The 21,115-nt window shown below is 52.9% G+C and overlaps 1 protein-coding gene across 1 annotated transcript in view; it reads right to left on the bottom strand.

Moving 5' to 3' along the window:
* TRAPPC9 (trafficking protein particle complex subunit 9) overlaps nucleotides 1-21,115 on the bottom strand; it is a 338,695-nt gene that overhangs the window by 223,047 nt on the left and 94,533 nt on the right. The window contains exon 18 of the mRNA XM_040988506.1: nucleotides 19,684-19,808. Within this exon, the coding sequence (XP_040844440.1) occupies nucleotides 19,684-19,808 (125 nt within the window). The remainder of the gene's footprint in view (nucleotides 1-19,683; nucleotides 19,809-21,115) is intronic.

Below are 21,115 nucleotides of genomic sequence, written 5' to 3'. Positions count from 1 at the left end.
GTGTGATGTGACCACACTTACACATGAATATGTGCTTACTCCCTCGCTGCTGAATAAACTGTGCTCCTCTTCGCACAGGACACTAGTATATACTTAGAATCTCTTTTTAAAAAATATTTATTTATTTTAACTGTATAGTCAGATTTACAGACTTACAGATTTACAGATTTACAGAAAGAAGGAGAGACAGAGAGGAAGATCTTCCATCTGATGATTCACTCCCCAAGTGGTCACAAAGGCCAGAACTGAGCCAATCTGAAGACAGGAGCCAGGAGCTTTTTCTGGGTCTCCCACTAGGGTGCAGGGTCCCAAGGCTTTGGGCCATCCTCGACTGCTTTCCCAGGCCACAAGCAGGGAGCTGGATGGGAAGCAGGGCTGCCGGGACACAAACTGGCGCCCCTATGGGATCCCAGCACATACAAGGCAAGGATTTTAGCCACTAGGCTACTGTGCAGGGCTCTACACTTAGTATTTCTGTCCCTACCAAAGACAAGAACATGGATCCAAGAATTAGTCTCTCTACTGCCCACATCATTGAGGTGCTTAGGACTGAGTACTGCTAATGTGCAACCCAGGAGGCAGCAGGTGACGGCTTAAATCCTGGGGTCCCTGGAGGCCCAGATGGAGCCTCTGCCTTCCAACATTGGCCTGGCCCAGCACTGGCTGCTGGAGCATGTGGGGGATGAATTAGCAAAAGAAAGAAATTTGCTGTCTCTCTAGGTATATAATAAACTAAATACATAAATAATTCTAATAACCATGGAAGAATCATAGGGACTGATAACCAAGTTGTGAGGACTGGACTGGGAAGATTAGGGGGGAGGAAGCAAGAAGGATCAAGAGGACAGAAAACAAGCCGGAAGAGCCCAGGGACACGCTGCTGAGAAAACCTGCGTCAGCGGGGATGGTCACGGTCACTAACGTTAACCTAGGAGCACTACGATCTTCACGAAAGAACCATGGAGAAAACAAAGCTGAAGTCACCCCCTCCGACTCCCCAAGGCCCCGGGTGGCATGGGCACCTCCATGGGAACCCCTGCCACCCCAGCCAGGACCCTCCAGGTCAAAGGTGCCAGTGTGGGATTCACTGTCCCAGGTGTGCATGGGCACTTCAGCCACAGCCCACCCTAGGGGTGCTTCACTGGGTGTGTCTCACGCCACTCTAGGATGGCTGAGTCTCTTGGCACACAGTGAGGGAAAACAAGGAGAGTCTGTGGGTAAGAAGCAGGTGGGCCTCGGGGCCCGGCTGAGAGCCCATGAGCACATGGGGTGCCAGCTGTGCATGCATGGAGCAGGACTTGGACCCTCACCCCTCCCCAAATGCAAGCAGGTGTTTAAACTCTGGTGTCTTCACAGTAACAGTTGATGGGTTCAAGCCAGAGACTAGCTCCAAGCAGGGCATCCAGTGGGAGGGGTTTGGTCACAGGGCAGGGGTGGGCAAGGTTCTGGCCAAGGGCCAAGTTTCACCTAGCTGTTCTCTCTCTCCTTCCTGGCTCACCACGTGGTCAGTGTTCCACACTGGCCACGGTGAGCCACCACCCGTGGGCACCCGCAGGCTAGGAGGCTACCCGTCCTGAACTGTACCCTCCATCTGCCACCCAAGATAAGCCCTCACCTGCTCTAGATGTCGCTCTCAGGCGCTTCTGTAACAAGCAGCAGCACATTAATACTGCTGTCACCTGCTGCTGTCCCCAAGATCTGCACTCAAGAGATGAGCTGCCCAGTTTCCCCAGGGAGACCTGGGGGGGCAAGTAGAGGCTGGTGACTGCCACACTTGCTGCCAGCAACACCACGCCAGGGAGCAGGCCCTGCTGTCCTGCCCATCTGGGCATTCAGTGACCAGTGCTCCGGCGCCTGCACCAGGTCGCCGGCCACCTCGGGACGAAGGGGAGGGTCCCTGAGTGGCAGGCGGTATCTCTTTGCTCCCTCGGTCTCAGAAGCTGGTCTGGAACCAAGAACATTCTGGCATTCGGTTCAGTGTGCCAGCTGTTGCACTGGAAATAGAGGCTGAAGTGGCAAGAGGGGCAGCAAAAGCAGGTGTCAGATCCCGGTCAGCGCTGCAGTAGATGGCACATGGCGAGCAGGTGAGAGGAGGGCTCCCTGGAGGAGATGCCAGCACAGCCGAGGCAGGTAGCATGGGGAGAACTCCAAAGAGTGAAAGGAGCAGAGGAGCTGGTGGACCATGACTCGCATGAGCACAGGGCACAGCAGGGCATGGCAGGGCACAGCAAGCCTTCTCAAACTGACGCGCAGTCGAGGCAGCCGGGACCCTTCAGGAATGCAGGTGCCATGTTGAGGAGGTGTGCAGAAGCCAAGAGGTTTTGGGGGAGACTGATGCTGTCAGCTGGTGAATTGCAATTTGAGTAGCAAGCACTAGCTGTGTGGAAACATACTCAACTATAGTCAAAGATGGATCTATCCCGCTGCAATTAACAGCAATCCCATGCCATGCACGCTAGGCACTGTCACAGGAGAAAAATTACTGCGAGGCAAAATGACTAGGTTGACGTCATGCTGCTACGAGGGGATCTGTCACTAGAATTTGATCCCAGAGCCATCTAATCTCAAGTCTGTCCTCCTACACTCTTCTGCTGCTTCCTCAGTAAAGATGTTAGATCAGTAAGTTACTGAGCAAAGTTCTGCAGACCCACACCAATCACTCCAAGGTCAAAGCCACATGCTTTTGCACGACTTGCTCTATCATCTGTAGTCACAGATCTTCATGTAATTTTAAACATATGCAACAATAAATATTAAATAGGATGAGACAGTGATGTTGGAAAGCAATGCCTTGGAAATTCCGAGGCTAGAGACAAATGAGCTGGTCTGGAATGTGGTTTACCAATTCTCTAACTAGTTGAGAGGGACACTGGAGGTCCAGTCAGGAGGTTCTCGCTGCTGGAGAGGAAAGTGACAGACAAGAGGGCAGGGTTAGAATGAGCCCTGTCCCACTCAGGGCTAGCTGGAACACAAGCTGCCAACCACATGCATCTTGTACAAGCAGGGAGAGTTAGTGAAGAATCCAACTACATGGCCACACATGCAGTCTCCACTTCAAAAACTTAGCAGAAAAATGGAAGGGAAGGAGAAGTCACCAATTTGGAAATGCTTGCATAGTTTGTTCACAGCACACATGGTCCAAAACCTTTGTAGACTCCCAGTGTTTCCTGGTGCTACCTGCTGGGACTGGGGCCAAGACCCAGGAACACCCAGGACAGACCCTCCAGAGGGAAGACTTCCAAACCATTTCTACATAGAATCACCACCCCACCCCAGCTCAGTTCCCACACTCCCCTCCAGCCCCCAGAGTGTAAGCCTTGGGGAGAGGCGGCGCAGGGCTGGGTTGGAAAGCACTGACTGTCTGCCAGGCTCGCGAGTCCCCAAGAGGCCAGGCCAACCCGATCTGCGATCTTCACAATGGAACTCGCTGACAGTGGCTCACACAGCTACCACGCACTTATCCTTTGGGAATCGGTGTCACAGTCAGAGCTCTGTGCTGAATGAGTGAACCCTAGGTCCCAATGCCATGGCTCAGTGGCTAAATCCTCATCTTACATATGCCAGGATCCCACGTGGGCACTGGTCCCTGTCCCAGCTGCTCCACTTCCCATCCACATGTTCCAAAGCTGTGCCAAACTGCTTGACTTAGTCATTCCACTATACATATGTCAAAATGCACTGTACAGGCCAGGTATGGTAGCCTAGTGGCTAAAGTCCTTGCCTTGAACATGCCGGGATCCCATATAGACACCGGTTTGTATCCTGGCAGCCCTGCTTCCCATCCAGCTCCCTGCTTGTGGCCTGGGAAAGCAGTAGAGGACAGCCCAAAGCCTTGGGACCCTGTCCCCGCCTGGGAGACCTGGAAGAAGCTCCTGGCTCCTGGCTTTGGATCGGCACAGCTCTGGCCTTTGTGACCACTTGGGGAGTGAATCATTGGACGGAAGATCTTCCTCTTGTCTCTCCTGTCTCTGTCAACCTAAAGAATCTCTTTCTTGGTGAGATTGCGACTGTTTGAATGACCATAACAATGACTGGGCACAAATCTGAGCGAGTGAATCAAGAAAACTCCATAAGCCCAGGAACTCTTCCAGGCTACAGCTTCCTCCTCCTGGCTCAGCCTGCCACTGCCAGGGTGTGGACATGGCAGACAGAAACAAGCCAGCAACACCATGAGGAGCAGTGGGGAGCACTGAGAGCAGGGGCAGCCCAGAGGACAAGTGGCCAGGGACACATTGGTGGCAACAGCTTCGCAAGGACAGCAGGAACACGGCGACCACATGTGGACAGCAACCCTGGCTTGTGCACAGTTGGCGTTAAACAGTCACCCTGGGGAGCAGGACCAAATAAAGTGACTGCAACAGTGCCCGCATTTTAGAGGCAATAAAAAAAGTAGGGGGATCTGGAAATGGAGTAAGGCTAGCTCAACAACGCAGGTTACTGTACAGTATTTAGAGTGACCTAATTCTAGTATAAAGGAAAATACATACACAGGTTACACACGTAGACCAGAGCAAGCCACAGCTTTGAGGAATAGCAGGGCAAGCCACTGCCTGGAAAGTCAGCATCCCATATGGGTACCAGTTCAGGTCCTGGCTGCTCCACTTCCCATGCAACCCCTACTAATGAGACTGGGAAAGCAGCAGAGGATGGCTCAAGTGCTTGGGCCCTATGGCCATGGCTATTGGGTCACTGCTAGGCCACCCAGAGTTCTCAGGAGCACTGAGAATTATGCAAGACAGCACTAGTGTCCAGAAAGTACAGACAGCTAGACTGCTCAAAATTGGTCACAATATACAAGGGCATGCCATCCTACAGTAAATGTGGCCATCGATCTGTAGCTCTGCAAGAGCTGGAACTCAAAGCCAGGGTAGCTGCAAAGACCAAGCACATCCATTCCCGAAAGCCGGGCCTGGGAGGGAGCCTTCTGTGAGTCTCCCCGTGCAGGAGGGATGCCACGGCTGGGGTGTGTGTCTCCCCGTGCAGGAGGGATGCCACGGCTGGGGTGTGAGTCTCTCCATACAGGAGGGATGCCACGGCTGGGATGTGAGTCTCTCCATACAGGAGGGAAGCCACGGCTGGGGTGTGAGTCTCCCCATACAGGAGGGATGCCACGGCTGGGGTGTGAGTCTCCCCGTGCAGGAGGGATGCCACGGCTGCGTGAGTCTCCCCGTGCAGGAGGGATGCCACGGCTGGGGTGTGAGTCTCCCTGTGCAGGAGGGATGCCACGGCTGGGGTGTGAGTCTCCCCATACAGGAGGGATGCCACGGCTGGGGTGTGAGTCTCTCCATACAGGAGGGATGCCACGGCTGGGGTCCGGGTTCAGAACACACCCTGGGAATACTTCTCCTTTTTTTTTTTCCAGCAGCTACCTCTTTTTTTTCTCTGTTTTTTGGTATTATTATTATTTTATTTTGATGATCTTTACATAGCTGATTAGGGTACAAAGAGTCAAGGGCTACAGAAAAGTGGATAAGACCATTGTTTCCACGTGCTTTTTCTTTTTTTCTTTCCCTGTGTCTGGGGTAAGGGGAGAGATAAAGGGAGAAGCCCCACCCAGCCTCCTACCCACCCCAGGTGCCAGATGTGGGACATGCTCCAAAGGTACTGCTCAAGTGCTTGTATATATATATATATATATTTAAGATTTATTTATTTTTACTGCCAAGTCAGATATACAGAGAGGAGGAGAGACAGAAACGAAGATCTTCCGTCTGATGATTCACTCCCCAAGTGACCACGATGGCCAGCAATGCACCAATCTAAAGCCAGGAGCCTCCTCCAGGTCCCCCATGTGGGTGCAGGCTCCCAAGGCTTTGGGCCATCCTTGACTGCTTTTCCAGGCCACAAGCAGGGAGCTGGATGAGTAGTGGAGCAACTGGGATTAGAATTGGTGCTCATATGGGATCCCGGCGCATTCAAGGCGAGGACTTTAGTCATTAAGCCATTGCGCCAGGCTCTCAAAAGTGGTTTTGATAGTTCAACAGATCTGAATTGCTGGCAATCTCGCAATTGCAAGCACGATGAAATTTCTCCAGAATCCACTGACTGACATAGTCCAGCTTAGAGTCTTCGTTTGCCCAGATTTTCACTGCCAACACATGGCTGGGGTAGTTGATTGATTTGTTCTGTCCTCGGTCCTCTGTTGTGGTACCAGGTGTCCTGTGTAGGTTCCTATGAACTGCCATGTCCACCATGTGCACCTGGATATGCTGTCCACTGCTCCATCTGAGCCACTGAGGAGGCTCAGCTTTGCCACATGCTCTCCATGGTCAGACAATGGGCCCTGCACTTCTCTTCATGGTTGGGGTTCTGAGTTCAGCAGTTCAGTTTGGGGGATCCCCAAGAAACTTTGTCTGAGGTGATCCCAGACCTGATTCTTGTGTGTGCTTGCCAGTACAGGGTCCAGCATAGTCCGTCGTCCCAATCAGCTCATGCATGTGCCAGTGGTTGCAATTGCTGTGTCAGTTCTGTTTCCAGCCCTGTCTCCTACATAAACTAATGGGTGTGCGATCAGCCCGATCCTGCTTCCATATACTCAGCCCTCACACAAACCAGTGGAAGCTGCAGCCTAGTTGGAGCAACCCACAATAACCCCCACCAGTCCCACTCCCTACCCTGGTTCCCGTGCTTGCCAGTATGTACAGCAGGCTTGTCCAGTCTGTCCCACATCCCATTTAGCTCTCATACATGTCAACGGGCATTGAAGCCTAATTCAACCCAACCAACCCCACTATCCAGCCCACATAAATGCTGGCAGGTGCTGTTCTGTCTAGACACTGCTGCCCCAGTCCTCTCCAGTAGGAGTGATAACCCAAGAGGGAGGTGCCCACTATTTCCCTACTGGGCCCACTCCTACTCCTGGATCATGCACTCTCCTAGTGGTTCTGCAGTTTGGCTTGACAAAATTAGCCCCCAGTGCCAGCCTCTGCCAGCTGATGCTGCAACAAAGCCCAACCAACCCGCACCTACTGTGATTTATGCTTTTACCAGTAGGAACAATCCACCCAGTCTTGCTTTTCCCTGATCCAGCTCACACGAGGCCAACAGGTGTTCTAGCCCTACCTGGCCTGGTCTGTCCCCATCCCAATTCATGCTCTCCAGTAGGAGTGGTAGTCCAACAGGGGAGCTCCATGCAGCCACCTACCAGCTTTGTCCCCTCCACCCCTGGCTCTCACGTGTGCTGGTTGGGTGCTGTGGTCCAGTCTGGCATGGCCTGCCTCGCCTCGGCATTTGCCAGTGGGTACTGTAGCCTGGCCCGGCCCGGCCCGGCCTACCCCTAATTCCAGCTCACACTGGAGGGGGTTATAGTCTAGCCCAGATCAGCCGGCAACCAGTCCCAGCCCTCATGTGTACTGGTATGTGTAGCACCCGAACCTGGCATGACCCACACTTTATTCTGGTGCTTGGATTCACCAGTGAGTGATGTGAACTGGCCCAGCCGGGCCTGCCCCAAACCTGTTTCAAATGTATACTGGTGGGTACCACTCCCTGGCCTGGTCTGAGTTGCTCCCTATTGTGGTTCTTGTGCTCACCTGCAGGAACTGTGTCCTAAAAGAAGAGTTTCCCAAGCTCCTGCATCAGAACTTCTCCCAGTGCCAGATCTTGCACACACCGGTGGTTCCATGGGCCAGCCCTACTTAGTTTACCTCCTGTCCTAGCAGGAACAGTGGCTTTTCCTCACTGGCCTTCAACCCATTCCCGTTCTTACTGCTGGATGTTTCAGCCCAGCCAAGCCTGGTCCACATGCAAACACAACTCACACATGGCTCAGCAGGGGCAGAGACCTGGAGTAGCCCATCCTACATCTACCCTGGTCCTCCAGAGCACCAGTAGTTGTTGGAGTCTAGCCCAGTCTGGTGCGCCCAGCCCCAGTCTACACTTGTTCTGAGGGTCACTGCAGCCATGTCCAGACTGGAACACAGTTCACACTTCGGCCCCCACACTCACCAGTGGGAACCACAACCCAGCCAGGGTGTCCCCTTAGATTCTGAACCAGGTTTGTTCCCAGCCATAGATCCCACGTGTGCCAGTAGTTGCACTGACTCAGCTTGGCATAACCCCTCACCTGTCTTGGCCTTTGCCTTAGATGCTATAACCTGACTTGAACCAGCATGCCCGTAGTCCCCAACTCTCACTAGCGAGTGCTACAACCTGGCCTTGCTCAGTCTGCTCCTATCCCTGGCTCATGCAAACCAGTAGGTGTGATACCCTAGCCCAGCATGACCTGCACTCCAGCCTGGTTTCTGCTCTTGGCAGTGAGCTAAGGTTTCTTAGCCCTGCCTGGTCCGCCCCTTTCCAAGTACAACCCACACATTAGCCAGCAGTTGAAGCTACTTTTCCCAGCTTGCCTGACTCCAGACCTGGACCAGGTGATCACCAGCAGGAGTTATGACCCACTGGGGGAGTTTCCCACATTGCCCCACTTGGCCCACTCCCACGCCCAAATCTCATACATGCCAGTGGGTGTTAGGCTCTTGTCCGGCATAGCCTGTCCCTCTGTCTTGGCCTTGTATGAGCTGGTGAACATTGTGGTCCAGCCCACCCTACCCTATACCCTGTTTTAGTACACACATCCGGGCACTGCAGCCTGGACCTACCCAGACAGTTCTCAGTCCCTGTACCTGTGAGTGATGGCAGGTTCCATGGTCACACCTAGCTCAGCCCATCCCCACCCCAACTCTTGAGCTAACCAGTGGGACTTGTATTTCCACAGGGTTGGGCCCACACTTGCCCCACAGAATCTACTCCTTCACCTGGTTCTCTTTTGTGCTGGTTAATGTAATGGTCCTGCCTAATGTGACCCATCCCCTGTTCTAACATTTAGTCAGGTACTAGGATCTACCCCTGCTAGACAGCCACCAGCTCTAATTTTCACATGGACTGGCGTGTGGTGTTCAGCGATGTTCCATGATAGCAAGTCCTACTCAAGACTTCCCTGTAAGCTGGTGTATCACTCTGACCCACACAGATCGTCAAGACTCTCCCCTCCAAGCCACCAGTCTCAATCCCCTTGCTTACCTGCAAATACAGCGACCCTGCTGTTGGGAATCCCTCAGGATTTAGTCCTCACTAACACGCACAGTGGCCTTATCCGTGGATGTCCCTAGGCAGCAACTCCACACCCTAGACACCAGAGCTCACAGCAGGGAGGCCTGCGGGCAGAGCCTGGTGCCAATTGGCACACTGACTGCCCAAAAGCCTAGGACTCGCTCACTGCATGGCAGCAATGGCTGTGGCTAGGGCCCCAAGCATTGAGTCCAAACCGGCTCAGGTATTCCCAGCACCGCCAAGCTGCTGGAAGCTCCCTCCACCCAGGCCCCAAGGTTAAGCTCTCCTAGGTCCCTCCTACCACAAGAAAGATGCTGGCAGCAGGCAGAGTCAGGACCCACCCTTCCAAGAGTTCCAATCACAGAGTACTCACTGCAAAGGGAGAAACCTCTCCAAGCCCAGGCAAGCCGAGAACTGGCTCACCATGTGGCAGTGGTGGCTGTGGCTAGGGCCCCATGCATTGGGTCTGACCTGGCTCAGGTACCTCCAGCAGCCATGAGGCTCCCAGGTCCAACTCACCCTGGGAATTCTAAGGCAGCCCTCTCAAAGGCCTGTGTGAGAATAAGAGGGTGTCAATTAACAGTGTTCTCCACGAGCTATTTGTACAACCTAAGAGCAGGGCTCAGATAGAGTGATGAGGATACCAGTGAGCAAGGTCCCACTGGACCCTGGGACCATCCTGGAGGCAGTCTGGGCAGCATCAGCAGTACCTGGGTTTCCTGCCACTTACCACCTGCACCTGCCCCAACCTCGCAGCTACTCCTGTAAGCCTACCCGACTCTGTGCACAGCGAAGGCACCAAGCAGTCGCAACAGTAGCTGGGAGGAGTCTGGGGTGTGGGTACCCCGCCCATGTCCCCTTCCTTTCATCACCTGTCTGGAGCAAGGACTCTGCCCGGCTGTCACACTTACTCCTGCAACTTGCTGTGACTGCAGCCAGTTGCTGCATCATGACCTGGGAGACTTAGCCCCACACTGGTTTCTATCCTAAAAGCAATCAATGCAAGTCACCATGTGCACAATCACCTCAAAAGACACATGGAAAGCATACAAGAAAGTCCAGAACACATTTTTGGTTTAAAAACAAAATGCTCAGCCAAGTAAGAACACAAAGTTCAGGGAGGCTAAACGAGGCTTTCTGGAGTGGGGCACATAAAGGCTTCCTAAGCATCCAGTCCTCCATTTACTGCCTGGCTTCTCTCCCTTGGCCTCAAGGGATGCAGCTGAGCAGTGGGGTACACAGTGACCCCCAGGGCTGGGACCCTCAGGGAGCATCCCTCAAGCCCCTCAGAATTCAACAAGGAGTCCAGACTCTGCCTGCCTCTCTCAGTTATTGTCCTCAGTTTATTAGGTTTTGAAATCATTGAGCAGATTAAAGGATTCCTTTGAAGCCTTTATACTTAAACAGTGTCGAAGGAAAATTCCCTGTCTCTGTGACTATTACGGGGCAGATTAGCAATAATTTGGAAGGGAATTGGATTTGCCATTCTGTAAGCCTTTCTTATCTAGCAGGGCTAATAGCAGACACTTAGCTGCTACAATGGCCCAGGAGGGAGCATGATTATCTGCCCGGCACAGAATGGAAACCCAGGGTCACAGAGGCTAACAGCTTGGATGGCAGTCCCTCTAAAGGCAGCTTCAATCACTGGGGAAGTTTGGTAGCCCATCATGGCTCAGAACCCGGAGAAAGGATGCAGAGAAACACGATCACATCCTGCAGACAGCTGGAGCTCTGGGTGTGGATTTTAACTTAATAACTGCTTGACCCCGGCACCCCAGCTAATCCTCTGAGCTGCCTGGTAATTTCCGCTTGAATCTTGTGAGGCAATCCGTGAATGCTGCTCAGCCTGCTAAATCTTCCAGGTAAGAGATCCAAGACTCCCCTTGGGGCCCAGGACAGGCAGGAGGGAACCCTGAGGCCGAGCAGGACTGCAAGCTGCACAGGCATGACTCAGTACCCAGTGCCGACCCGCCCTCTTCCACCGGAGTCTGGCTGGAGGTGACAGGATGGGCTGCCTCCTCACAAGTGAGCTACCAGGCTCCAGCTGAAAAAGCCACAAGTGCCAAGGGCAACCCCTCATGGGCTCCATGCAGGGTCTGCAGGTAGAAACCGTGCCAATGCGACACGGGGCAGCCACGTGTGGGAGTCAGGAAGCCTAGGGAAGGCCAGCTGTGGTGGTACTGTGGTGGCTCTGTGGCTGCCCTTACCACTTGGTCTGCCCGGGAGGACTCCCATCCAGAGCTCCAGCAGCCTTCACATCTGCTGGCTCCCTCCCCAAAAGGCCACAACAGCCGGAGCTGAGCTGAGTTGATCTGAAGCCAGGCCTCCACACAGGTGCCAGTCCCAAAGGTTGAGCCATCCTCCAATGCTTCCTGGACTACAAGAAGGGAGCTGGGAGCATCAAGATGGCCAAATAGGGTAAGCACACGTTTAAACAGACGGAAAAATACTAGCAAATGTGAAGCAGAGAGGGCACATTCCAGGAAATAAAAGAGGACAGAACAACAGCAGAGGGGTACCCAGAGATTGACAGACACAGGAAAGCAGCGGACACACGGTGTGGTGTTGCAGGGACTGATACCCCAGCAGCATTCAGCGAACGACAATCTGAACTCCACCAGCAACAAGGTGGGAAGTGACGCTCACCAGGAGCTCCAGAGGTGAACTCAGACAAGGAACTGCCCCTTCTGGTGGTCTGTTTGGTTTGACCAGGAGCAGAGACAGAGCAGCAGGTACCAGATGGGCAGTGTGGGAACAGGGCGGATTTCACAGCCCAGTCAGCCTCCGAGAGCCATATTGGGTGCCACTCTGTTTAAGGAGGCAAGAGTTATGACACAGGACTGCACATGCACTGAGCTGGGAGTGAACTTATTTCTGGCTCAGTGAACTGCAATCCTATAGGTTCCTCCCAAGACAGGCTTGGGTAGCCCTCAGACTTGAGGGCAGGCAGATCAAGAACTCTAGTAGTTTCACACAAAACAGGTGCCATTCTTACAGTGTGGCAAAGAAGTTAAGACGGAGGGGACAACAGTGAACTGCGCATGTGCTGAGCTCGGGGAGAACTCACTGAGCTCAGTGCATTGCGCTGGTCCCACAGGAAAATAATACCGACTATGGCATCATATGGGCCAAAACAGATCCGTGTGGCTCTCAAACTTAACGGCCAACAGGTTGCAGCAGGATCAGCATCACCAACAACCTAGCTATATAGGACACCTGGTGTCTTCCTAATCCTGGGACCTGCTCCCTCCGCAAGTGGGAGAAAGGCTGTACAGAAAACGGTGCAGCCTCAGCACAGTATTATAGGAGGTGGAGAGAAGTAAGCCAGGAGCTGGGGCTATGGAGACCATGGTGAAAATCCAACATAAGAACCCAGAAACCCAGACCTGAAACTCACTAGAAGGAGTGGCACAAGTGACTGCAAACAAACAGCCATGTACCAACTACAACAAGTAAAATCAAACTTTAGACCTGTGGGTGACACAGCTTAGAAACCTGCCCCAAGGAGAAGAATCCGATAACCAGAAGTACAATGACCAAGAGCAAAAGAAGAGACAGTGACACAATGAATATTACTGAAGACTCCCCTGCAAAGGAGCAAAACCCTTTCCCAACCTCCGAGTTCACTGAGGAAGACACTGAGCAGATGGGGGATACAGAAATCAAAACACTTGTTATAAAGCTTCTTATCAAGAACAAGAAACACGAAAAGCAGGTGTTCAAGGAATTCAAGGAATATGTCACACTGGAAATGAATCAATTGAAAGCTGATATATCAGAAATGAAGAATACAGTGGAGCAAATTAAAAGTACAGTGGAGAGTCTCCAAAACAGAATGAAGGAGGCAGAAGAAAGAATCTCAGAGTTGGGAGATATTTCCTGTCACCAGGGGGAAACAAACAAAAAAGCTGGAAGCAGAGCTGGATCAGACCAAAAAATGCATTCAAGAATTGAAAGACATTATTAAGAAGCCAAATATAAGAGTTATGGGAGTCTCAGAAGGTGCAGAAAGAGAAGCTGGGCTTACAAATGTATTTGATGAACTAATAAGGAAAATTTCCCTAATCTAGAGAAAGAATTAGGAAACAACATCCAGGAGGGGCACAGAACTCCCAGCAGGCTTGACCAAAAGCGATCTTCACCAAACACATGATCATCAAGTTCTCTTCAATTGAACATAAGGAAAAGATCCTTAGATGTACATGTGAAAAAAATCAACTGACATATAAAGGAATGCCAATTAAACTCACAGGAGATCTCTCACAGGAAACTCTACAGGCCAGAAGAGAATGCAGCAACATACTCCAGATTCTAAAAGCAAAAAATTGTTGGGCCAGGATAACATACCCAGCAAAACCTTTCTTTGTCTTTGAAAATGAAATAAAATTCTTTCACAGTAAATTAAAGTTAAAAGAATATGCCTCTTCCAAACATGACCTACAAATGATACTTAAAGATGTTTTCTTAACAGAGAAAAGGAATAGCACCCACCAAAAACAAAGGCAAATGCAAAGAACATTCCAGTAAAATAACAACAGAAGACTAAATCAATGAATAACCCACTGCTAAAATGACAGGACCAAATTACCACCCATTCATATTAACCCTGAATGTAAATGGCTTAAACTCATCAATCAAACATCACAGATCAGTAGACTGGATTAAAAAACAAAACCCATCTATTTGTTGCCTACAGAAGACACATTTCACCAACAAAGATCAGCAGAAACTATATCACAGATTTTGATTTTTTTTGTTAGTTTCATATCTTCAAAACACTTTCTTCTGATTAAATTCCTCGATGACTCATAAATCATACAGAAGCATCATTTTCTTCAAGAAGGTTCTTAATTTTCATTTCTTCAGTGACACATTAGTCATTCAGTAGTATGATATTTAACTTCATGGTGTTAATTTCTTTTTTTTTCTTCCTGTTGTTGATTTTGTCTTGTGGCTTTTCATTTAAGGGGATGTATAGTAACTGTGTAATGGAGACTATCATATCCAGATGTGAGGATGCAGTGTACTATGCATCTCTACTTCCTGACAAATGTGGACTCCCAATGAAACCGTTTGCTATATCTTGACAATAGGATGCTGGACTCTCTGCCATTGTCCACGCCCGCAATGATGGACATATGACTGTTTATGAAGAACTATACTATAGTAATGATACAGGGACACTCAGTGAGGGTGCAGGGAACTGGGGAGAGGACAACGGAAATCCCAGGGGCCTATGGAACTGTATCAAAAAATGATAATAATAAAAAGAAATAAAAATTTAAAAAAAAAAACAGAAGGGAGCTGGAAGGGAAGTGGAGCAGCCAGGACACAAATTGGCATCCATATGGATCCTTGTGCATTCAAGGGGAGGATTTAACCACTCAGCCATCATGCCGGGCCCTCTAATTTTCAAATAAATAAATACATAAATCTCATGAAATGAAGTAGCTTCCTTTTTTTCCCTTATGGGTTCAGCAGGACGCCCCAGTTAAGCCGCCCAGGCCTAGAGGTTCCTCTAGAGTCTGCCTCTTCCGTGGACCTGGGATTGTGCTGGCTTTCTATGTCTCTCTGTGAGTATACTATGGTATTTGGTGTCTTCCGAGGACATTTTATTCCACTTCTCCAGCTCATTGGTCCGAAGCTGTTGCAGTGCATTCTGTAACCCACTGAATGAGGGATGCCCAAGCCTAACAACAGGGCCCGTGCCTCTCCTCTTTGATCCACCTTGGGTTGCCTTGTTCACGCTGGGTTCCTTGCTGTCTGTTTCACTGGTTTCAGATTTGGTCTTTGCTACTTCCTTTCTGCCCACCTTGCCATTATGTTCCATATTTTCTTCCAGTGTCTTGCAGTTGAGCCACAGTCCCTGGTTGCCAGCAGGGCTGCAGTGAACAAGGCTGTGGCTGAAGATGGACTGTCTCCTCCAGTGGCCACAGCAACAAGACAAGCTCTTCACGGGTCAGGGCACTTCACTTTCATTGGGATTTCTTTTTTTTTTTTTTTTTTTTTTAAAGATTTATTTTTATTATTTTTTCATTGGAAAGGCGGATATACAGAGAGGAGAGACAGAGAGGAAGATCTTCCGTCCGATGATTCACTCCCCAAGTGAGCGCAACGAGCCGATACTATGCCGATCCGAAGCCAGGAGCCTCTTCCGGGTCTCCCACGCGGGTGCAGGGTCCCAAAGCTTTGAGCCGTCCTCGACTGCTTTCCCAGGCCACAGGCAGGGAGCTGGAAGGGAAGCGGGGCTGCCGGGATTAGAACCGGCGCCCATATGGGATCCCGGGCGTGCAAGGCGAGGACCTTTAACCACTTGCGCCACCGCGCCGGGCCCTCATTGGGATTTCAAATCTGCTTTCCAGAGGCCTGGCACAATGGCTCAATGGCTACTCACCTTGCAAGTGCTGGGACCCATATGGACACTGGCCCATGTCCCAGCTGCTCTACTTTCCATCCAGCTTCCTGCCTGTGGCCTGGAAAAGCAGCAGAGGATGGTCCAAACCCTTGGGATCTTGCACCCACATTGGAGGCCTGGAAGAAACTCCTGGATCCTGGCTTTGGATTGGCTTAGCTTGGCCACTGCAGCCATGTGGGGACCTGAAGCTGGTCCAAGTTGATTGCTTTCCTGCTGGGCTCCTGTATCCATGAGGGTCCCAGGACCCCTAGGGAGCCGCAGACAAGGGGAGGGGGGCTTAGGGATTACAGAGCCAAGCCTGCCTTCCCTAAGTACTGTCTCTATTGCACTTCCACAAGACACCGTCTGCTTCCAACTCCGAGGAATATTGCCAGGGTGTGCAGAGCCGGCAGCCCTGGAACAGACTAACAGGACCCCTGCTGGCTCCTTGGGGTACCCTGGTCCAGACGCCCGAACTATACCCACCCAGAGGCAGCTGTCACTGATCACTCACATCATGACTACGCCATTCCTCAGGGAACCATTTTACAGGTTTCCAAAGAACTCACATGACTGCTTCAGAGGCAACGGCTTGGCACCAGCTCCTGGGTGCCAGACACTGCCCCGCAAAGTCTTCCCAGACACCAACCGTCGCACAGAGATGATCGCAGGAGACTATTTCGCAGGTCAGAGGGTAGCATCACATTCACAAGCCCCCTACTCGTGCCCACACCCCGGCCTGCCTACCCGCCCTGGACGCTGCCATGCATATGGCCTCAAAAGTCCCTCTCAGGCCCTTTTTAACTCTGAACTGAACCCCCAGGCAAGTACGACCCTGGGACGTGGAGGAGCCAAGTAAATATAGAGTAGTGCACCTGGACGACTCCTCCACTAACTCCACAAGCTGGCAGAGTCCTCCTGAACCTCAGCCCTGCCCAGGTCACAGTTTATTCACAGGGACTGAGAGAATTGGGAGCAAACAGCAGGTGCAATTCTTGCAACCAAGAACACACTTGCGGAGCAGCTCCTTGACGTAGAGTTTTCCTCAACAAGAGGCCAACAAGAGAGGGCCAGGCCTCCACAGGAAAGCCACAGGGGTAGATGAGCAAGGCTGGAGGGAGCATGGAGCCCAGGGGCACAGAGCCCACATCAACACCAGCTGAGGCCCAGAGCCCTGCAGGAGGCAACAGCAGCCCTGAGACTGGGATAGCAGTGTTGGGGAGATTAAGGGGTGTGGTAAGAAAAGGGGGTCACAGCACAACAGCCAGAGTGCATAGCAGGGCACTGGGACAGGAAACGCCCCAGGGAGCAGCCCTGAAGTAGGGGGACCCATCACCCAAAACACGGGGAGCACCTGAGGGGTCTCTCACATACAGGAGATGCCCCAGGGAGCAGCCCTGAAGTAAGGGGACACCACCACCCAAAACACGGGGAGCACCTGAGGGGTCCCTTGCACACAGGCATCCACTTGGTCAGTACAAACTGCCCTTCAGCAACTGCATTTGTAAGCACATGCACGCTCGTCCCCAGGTATCTGCAATCATTCAGAGAACAATGTGTTCGTTCCTGCAGCAGCCAATGAGGGGAAACCAGACCTCACCCATGGGTGCAGCCACCCACCCACACACGAACAGTGCCTCTAACACTGGAAGTTTCACCCTCTTTCATCCTGTAGGAGAAATCATCTTCTCTCCTAGCAGAGATGCCGGTGCACGGCAAGTGTCCCCAAAGGCAGTATGAGGAAATCAGCAGTGACGAACCGCATTCCCAAGCCTTCCCAGCCATCCCCGTCTGCCTGGGCCCTGTCCACATGGCTGTGTTCTGAGACCCCAGAGGCACCTGCCACGACCCCTCTCACAGCAACCTCCTCACACTGCTGGTGGGTGCATCTGGTCTGTCCTCCCCCTGCAGTGCCACCTTCTTGGTGCTGCTTTTGTTTCCTTCCTGTGTCTTGCCCACCAGCCCATCCTGAAGTCAAGGGTGGCCTGCACCCCCACCACCTAGCACACTGCTCAACTCCAACTAGGTACCACACGAGCCACACTGAGTGGCGGTGCAGGACTAACTGTCTCTCAGCCGCTGACTTATGTGACAGCCCCCATGGTGGCCCACCTCCAGGCCAGGCATAGGAACATTCCACCGGAACACGCCCCATGCTATGCTTCCACTGAGCACAAGGCACACACCGCTCGCTAGATGGAGGACGGGTCTGAGAGGCCCAAGTCCAGCCAATGGGAGGACTCATTGCTGCTGGGACACGGATGTGTCCTGGTGGCAGCATCACTCACCATGCTGGCCACATGCTCCAGGCCGAAGGGCACAGGGGCAAAGGGCTCTCCCAGCAGTGCTGCAGACACTGCAACACCTAACCCTCCCCACCCCTCTACCGACATTAGGAAACAAAGACACATCTTCCAAACCAGCATCTTTGATTCCATCTGCAGTTCTGAAAGAATACACAGGAAGCAAGCAGGTCTAGGGATGGTGACTTCCAGAAGGGCCCAAGATGCAAAGATAATACAACAGGGAAAGCCCATCAGGATTGTTACAAACCAGCCAAAAGCATTCAAGCAGGCACTTGCTCATGAAAATCCACTTGCCCAACAGGGAACAGGGGAGATGGGGGCTAGTCCCACCCTCCCACGAGCTTGGAAGACAAGTTCTACCAAGCTGGTGAGGCAGGCATCCAGCTGGGGCTCCACCACCTGACTGAGACAGAAGCCAAGAACATTCAGGCCTCTCAGGGGGCAAAACCCCAGCGAGGCTGGCACAGCAGCTGGCTGAAGCCACAGCAACAGCTGGGGGGCCCAGGCAGGCAGAACTGGTACACATGGGACAGGTAAAAGCCCAGTTGCCTGGAAGGTCACACACCCCCACACACAGCCACAGATGCACACACGGCCACAGATGCTGAGGAAGGACCTGAGAAAGCTCCACGGAGTCCCCAGTCCTGAGTCCGGGACAAGCCTGGGAAGTAGCAGTGGCCACAGGTCTGACTCACAGGCTACCACACCAGGGAAGTGGTCAGAACCCAACCTGCTGCAAAGACCCACAAGCAGAGGAGGGAAGGGAGAGGTGACCTGTGCCCAGGAGGAAGGGGCAGCTTCTGGGGGAGACACACCTCTTCCTTCCTCCCTGCCAGGCACTCCTCATCCATCAACCTAGCCTCCAGCCACCATCACCGGCCTCGGCACCACCCCAGCTTGTGGCCACCATGACGTCAAGGGAGAGCAGAGAATCCTCCAGTAACACTGGGTCATAGGTACAAAGTCACAGGAAGCTGAGAGGACACCATCCAGCACGGCGGCCCCCACCCACAGCCACCCCCAGTGTGCTCGGGGCAGCCCACAGTACTTGGCCCTGCTCTGCACCTATGCCATCTATGGACATCTTCCCACACTGCGTCAGCCCCCTGTTGGCCTGAGTGCTAAGGAGCGTGCAGCAATCCAGCTCAGAGAGCTCTGCTGGGAGGGGTGACTCCCGGCTCTGTGTCCCTGCCTCTGCAGGCCCCCAGCAACAGATGCCAGTTCTACCTGGCCTCCACCCACTGAGAAGGGCCCTGGCGACTAGAGGAACCCCTCTCCCTCCCTCCAGGGCCTTGCCACCAACACATCCCATCTCCTGCCACCCCACACACTGCCTGGCTCAGTCACCTGGTGGCACCACCGACTCAGAGCAGCCTGGCCTGCCAGCACACATTCCTCTTGCTTTTCGGAGTGGAGCCCACAGTCGGCATCACAGAGGCCAGTCCGGAGCATGGCTCCCTGCCACACAGGCCTTGAGCCTGCACCTGAAGCTCCCGCACCCTCCAGCCTGGCTCCAGACAGGGGCACAGGTGCGTACAGGCTGCGACGGCCAGGGCTATCACGCAAACCCCTCCCTGACGTTGCCAGGACCAGGCTTCCCACCCTCGTGTAGAAGCCCACCTGGGTCCCAGACACTTACTATGGCTTCCCCAGGATCCACAAGCCAACAAGCAGAAGGAGCTGCCACCGGATTCAGGAAAATCCGTGGGATAATTACCGAAACAAACATGACAAAGAAGCTCTTGGAATGGAGGGCAACAGGCAGGGCTTAAACATCCTCTGACCCTGCCCCACAGTCCATTGTTTCAAGACACGGCAGCCAGGGCCTCACATGAGGCTGATCTGCAAGGCACAGTGCACACAGACACCACCACAAGACCCACGTGCAGTGCTCAGGGATGGCTCGGCAGCCCCATACCACCGCGGGGGACTCACCTTCCCCTGGCCGGGCTCGCCACTCCGGCCACCCTCGATGGGGTTCGCAGGCTTGCCCTCCGCACGAGGCCGCACGACCTGTCGGAAAGGACTGGACAGGGGAAAGCCGCTCACGCTGATCCCATCTGCAAAGCAAGAAGAGCAGAGTGAGCGAGCAGCCAGGGTGGTGGTCACCGTATGTGATGCAGGGGAGGGGGCTATCCTGACCCAATGGCCAGAAGGCATGCGCTGTCCATGCTTGACCACCATTTCTATGAGGGACCTTCTCAGAGCAACATTTGCACCTGCTTCACTTATACGCTCTTGCAGCGGGAGGCCACCTGCCACCACCAGGTGGGACACCCCGGCCACACCTCTGGGCCATTCTCTCCAGGGACCCTGCAGAGACCCTCTGGGACTCCATGTTTCTCCCCTCCCGTCCCATTCCTTGTGGCTGGCTCCACCTGGCCACTTCAGCTGAATGTGAGTCACTTCCTCACACAGTGCTAAGTAACCTCCCCTCCCAGCCATGGAGCCCTCACCCATGGGTCCTCTCTCAATCTCACCATGCCTCCACCCTCCCATCAGCCCATCCAAGCTCACAGTAGACACTTAGGACCAGCACACCCTGGCTCTCCCACAATGCCCATGCCTGTGGAGAGGAACAGCCATCATCTGCACAGGACACCATGGCCCCAGTGTGACCCAGCCTAGTCACCCTCCCAATCCCAGTTGAATTACTGAGTTACCTGACTATAGTTCTACCCCTTTCAAGCACATAAAGAAACTGTCTTCTAGTAAGCCTCCCCAAACCACACTGCCACAGAAGTCAGTTTTCCCAGGAGAAGCCAGCTGGCCCCATACAGATTTATCTGTGAGTATGTCAAGTCCCACGGACTTCTAAAAAGAACCCCACCAAAAGACCCAACCTCTAGGAGCAACCCGGGCAAGAACAGGAAGGGAATGCTACCCGAGTCTAAGATGCACAGGATGGCAGAAGGAAGAAGACACAGTGGAAAGCGACACGGCGCTAGGACAGATATATCTCTGTGGCCCTTGACCAACTTGCCCTCATTTTAAAGAAGCACAAAGTCAGCTGGCCACGGGCAACGCTAGCAATGATTGAGACTATGCAGTGTCACAAACAAAAGGCACATCCAACGTCACGGTGGATGGGGAGTGCAGGGATGGGTGGATACACATCCCTGGATGTGGGGATGGACAGGATGGGGGATGGACAGAGAGATGGGTGGGTGGATACACAGGATGGGGGATGGAAGGAGAGATGGGTGAGTGGATACACAGGAGGAGAGGATGGACAGAGAGATGGGTGAGTGGATACAAAGGATGGGGGATGGAAGGAAAGATGGGTGAGTGAATACACAGGAGGAGAGGATGGACAGAGAGATGCATGGGTAGATACACAGGATGAGGGGATGGACAGAGAGACGAG

This window comes from Ochotona curzoniae, unplaced genomic scaffold (assembly GCF_017591425.1).
Source record: "Ochotona curzoniae isolate NIBS_2020 unplaced genomic scaffold, NIBS_Ocur_1.0 contig_4895, whole genome shotgun sequence".
In the NCBI taxonomy this organism is placed as follows: Eukaryota; Metazoa; Chordata; class Mammalia; order Lagomorpha; family Ochotonidae; genus Ochotona; species Ochotona curzoniae.
This window is presented reverse-complemented; position numbering and strand designations above follow the sequence as displayed.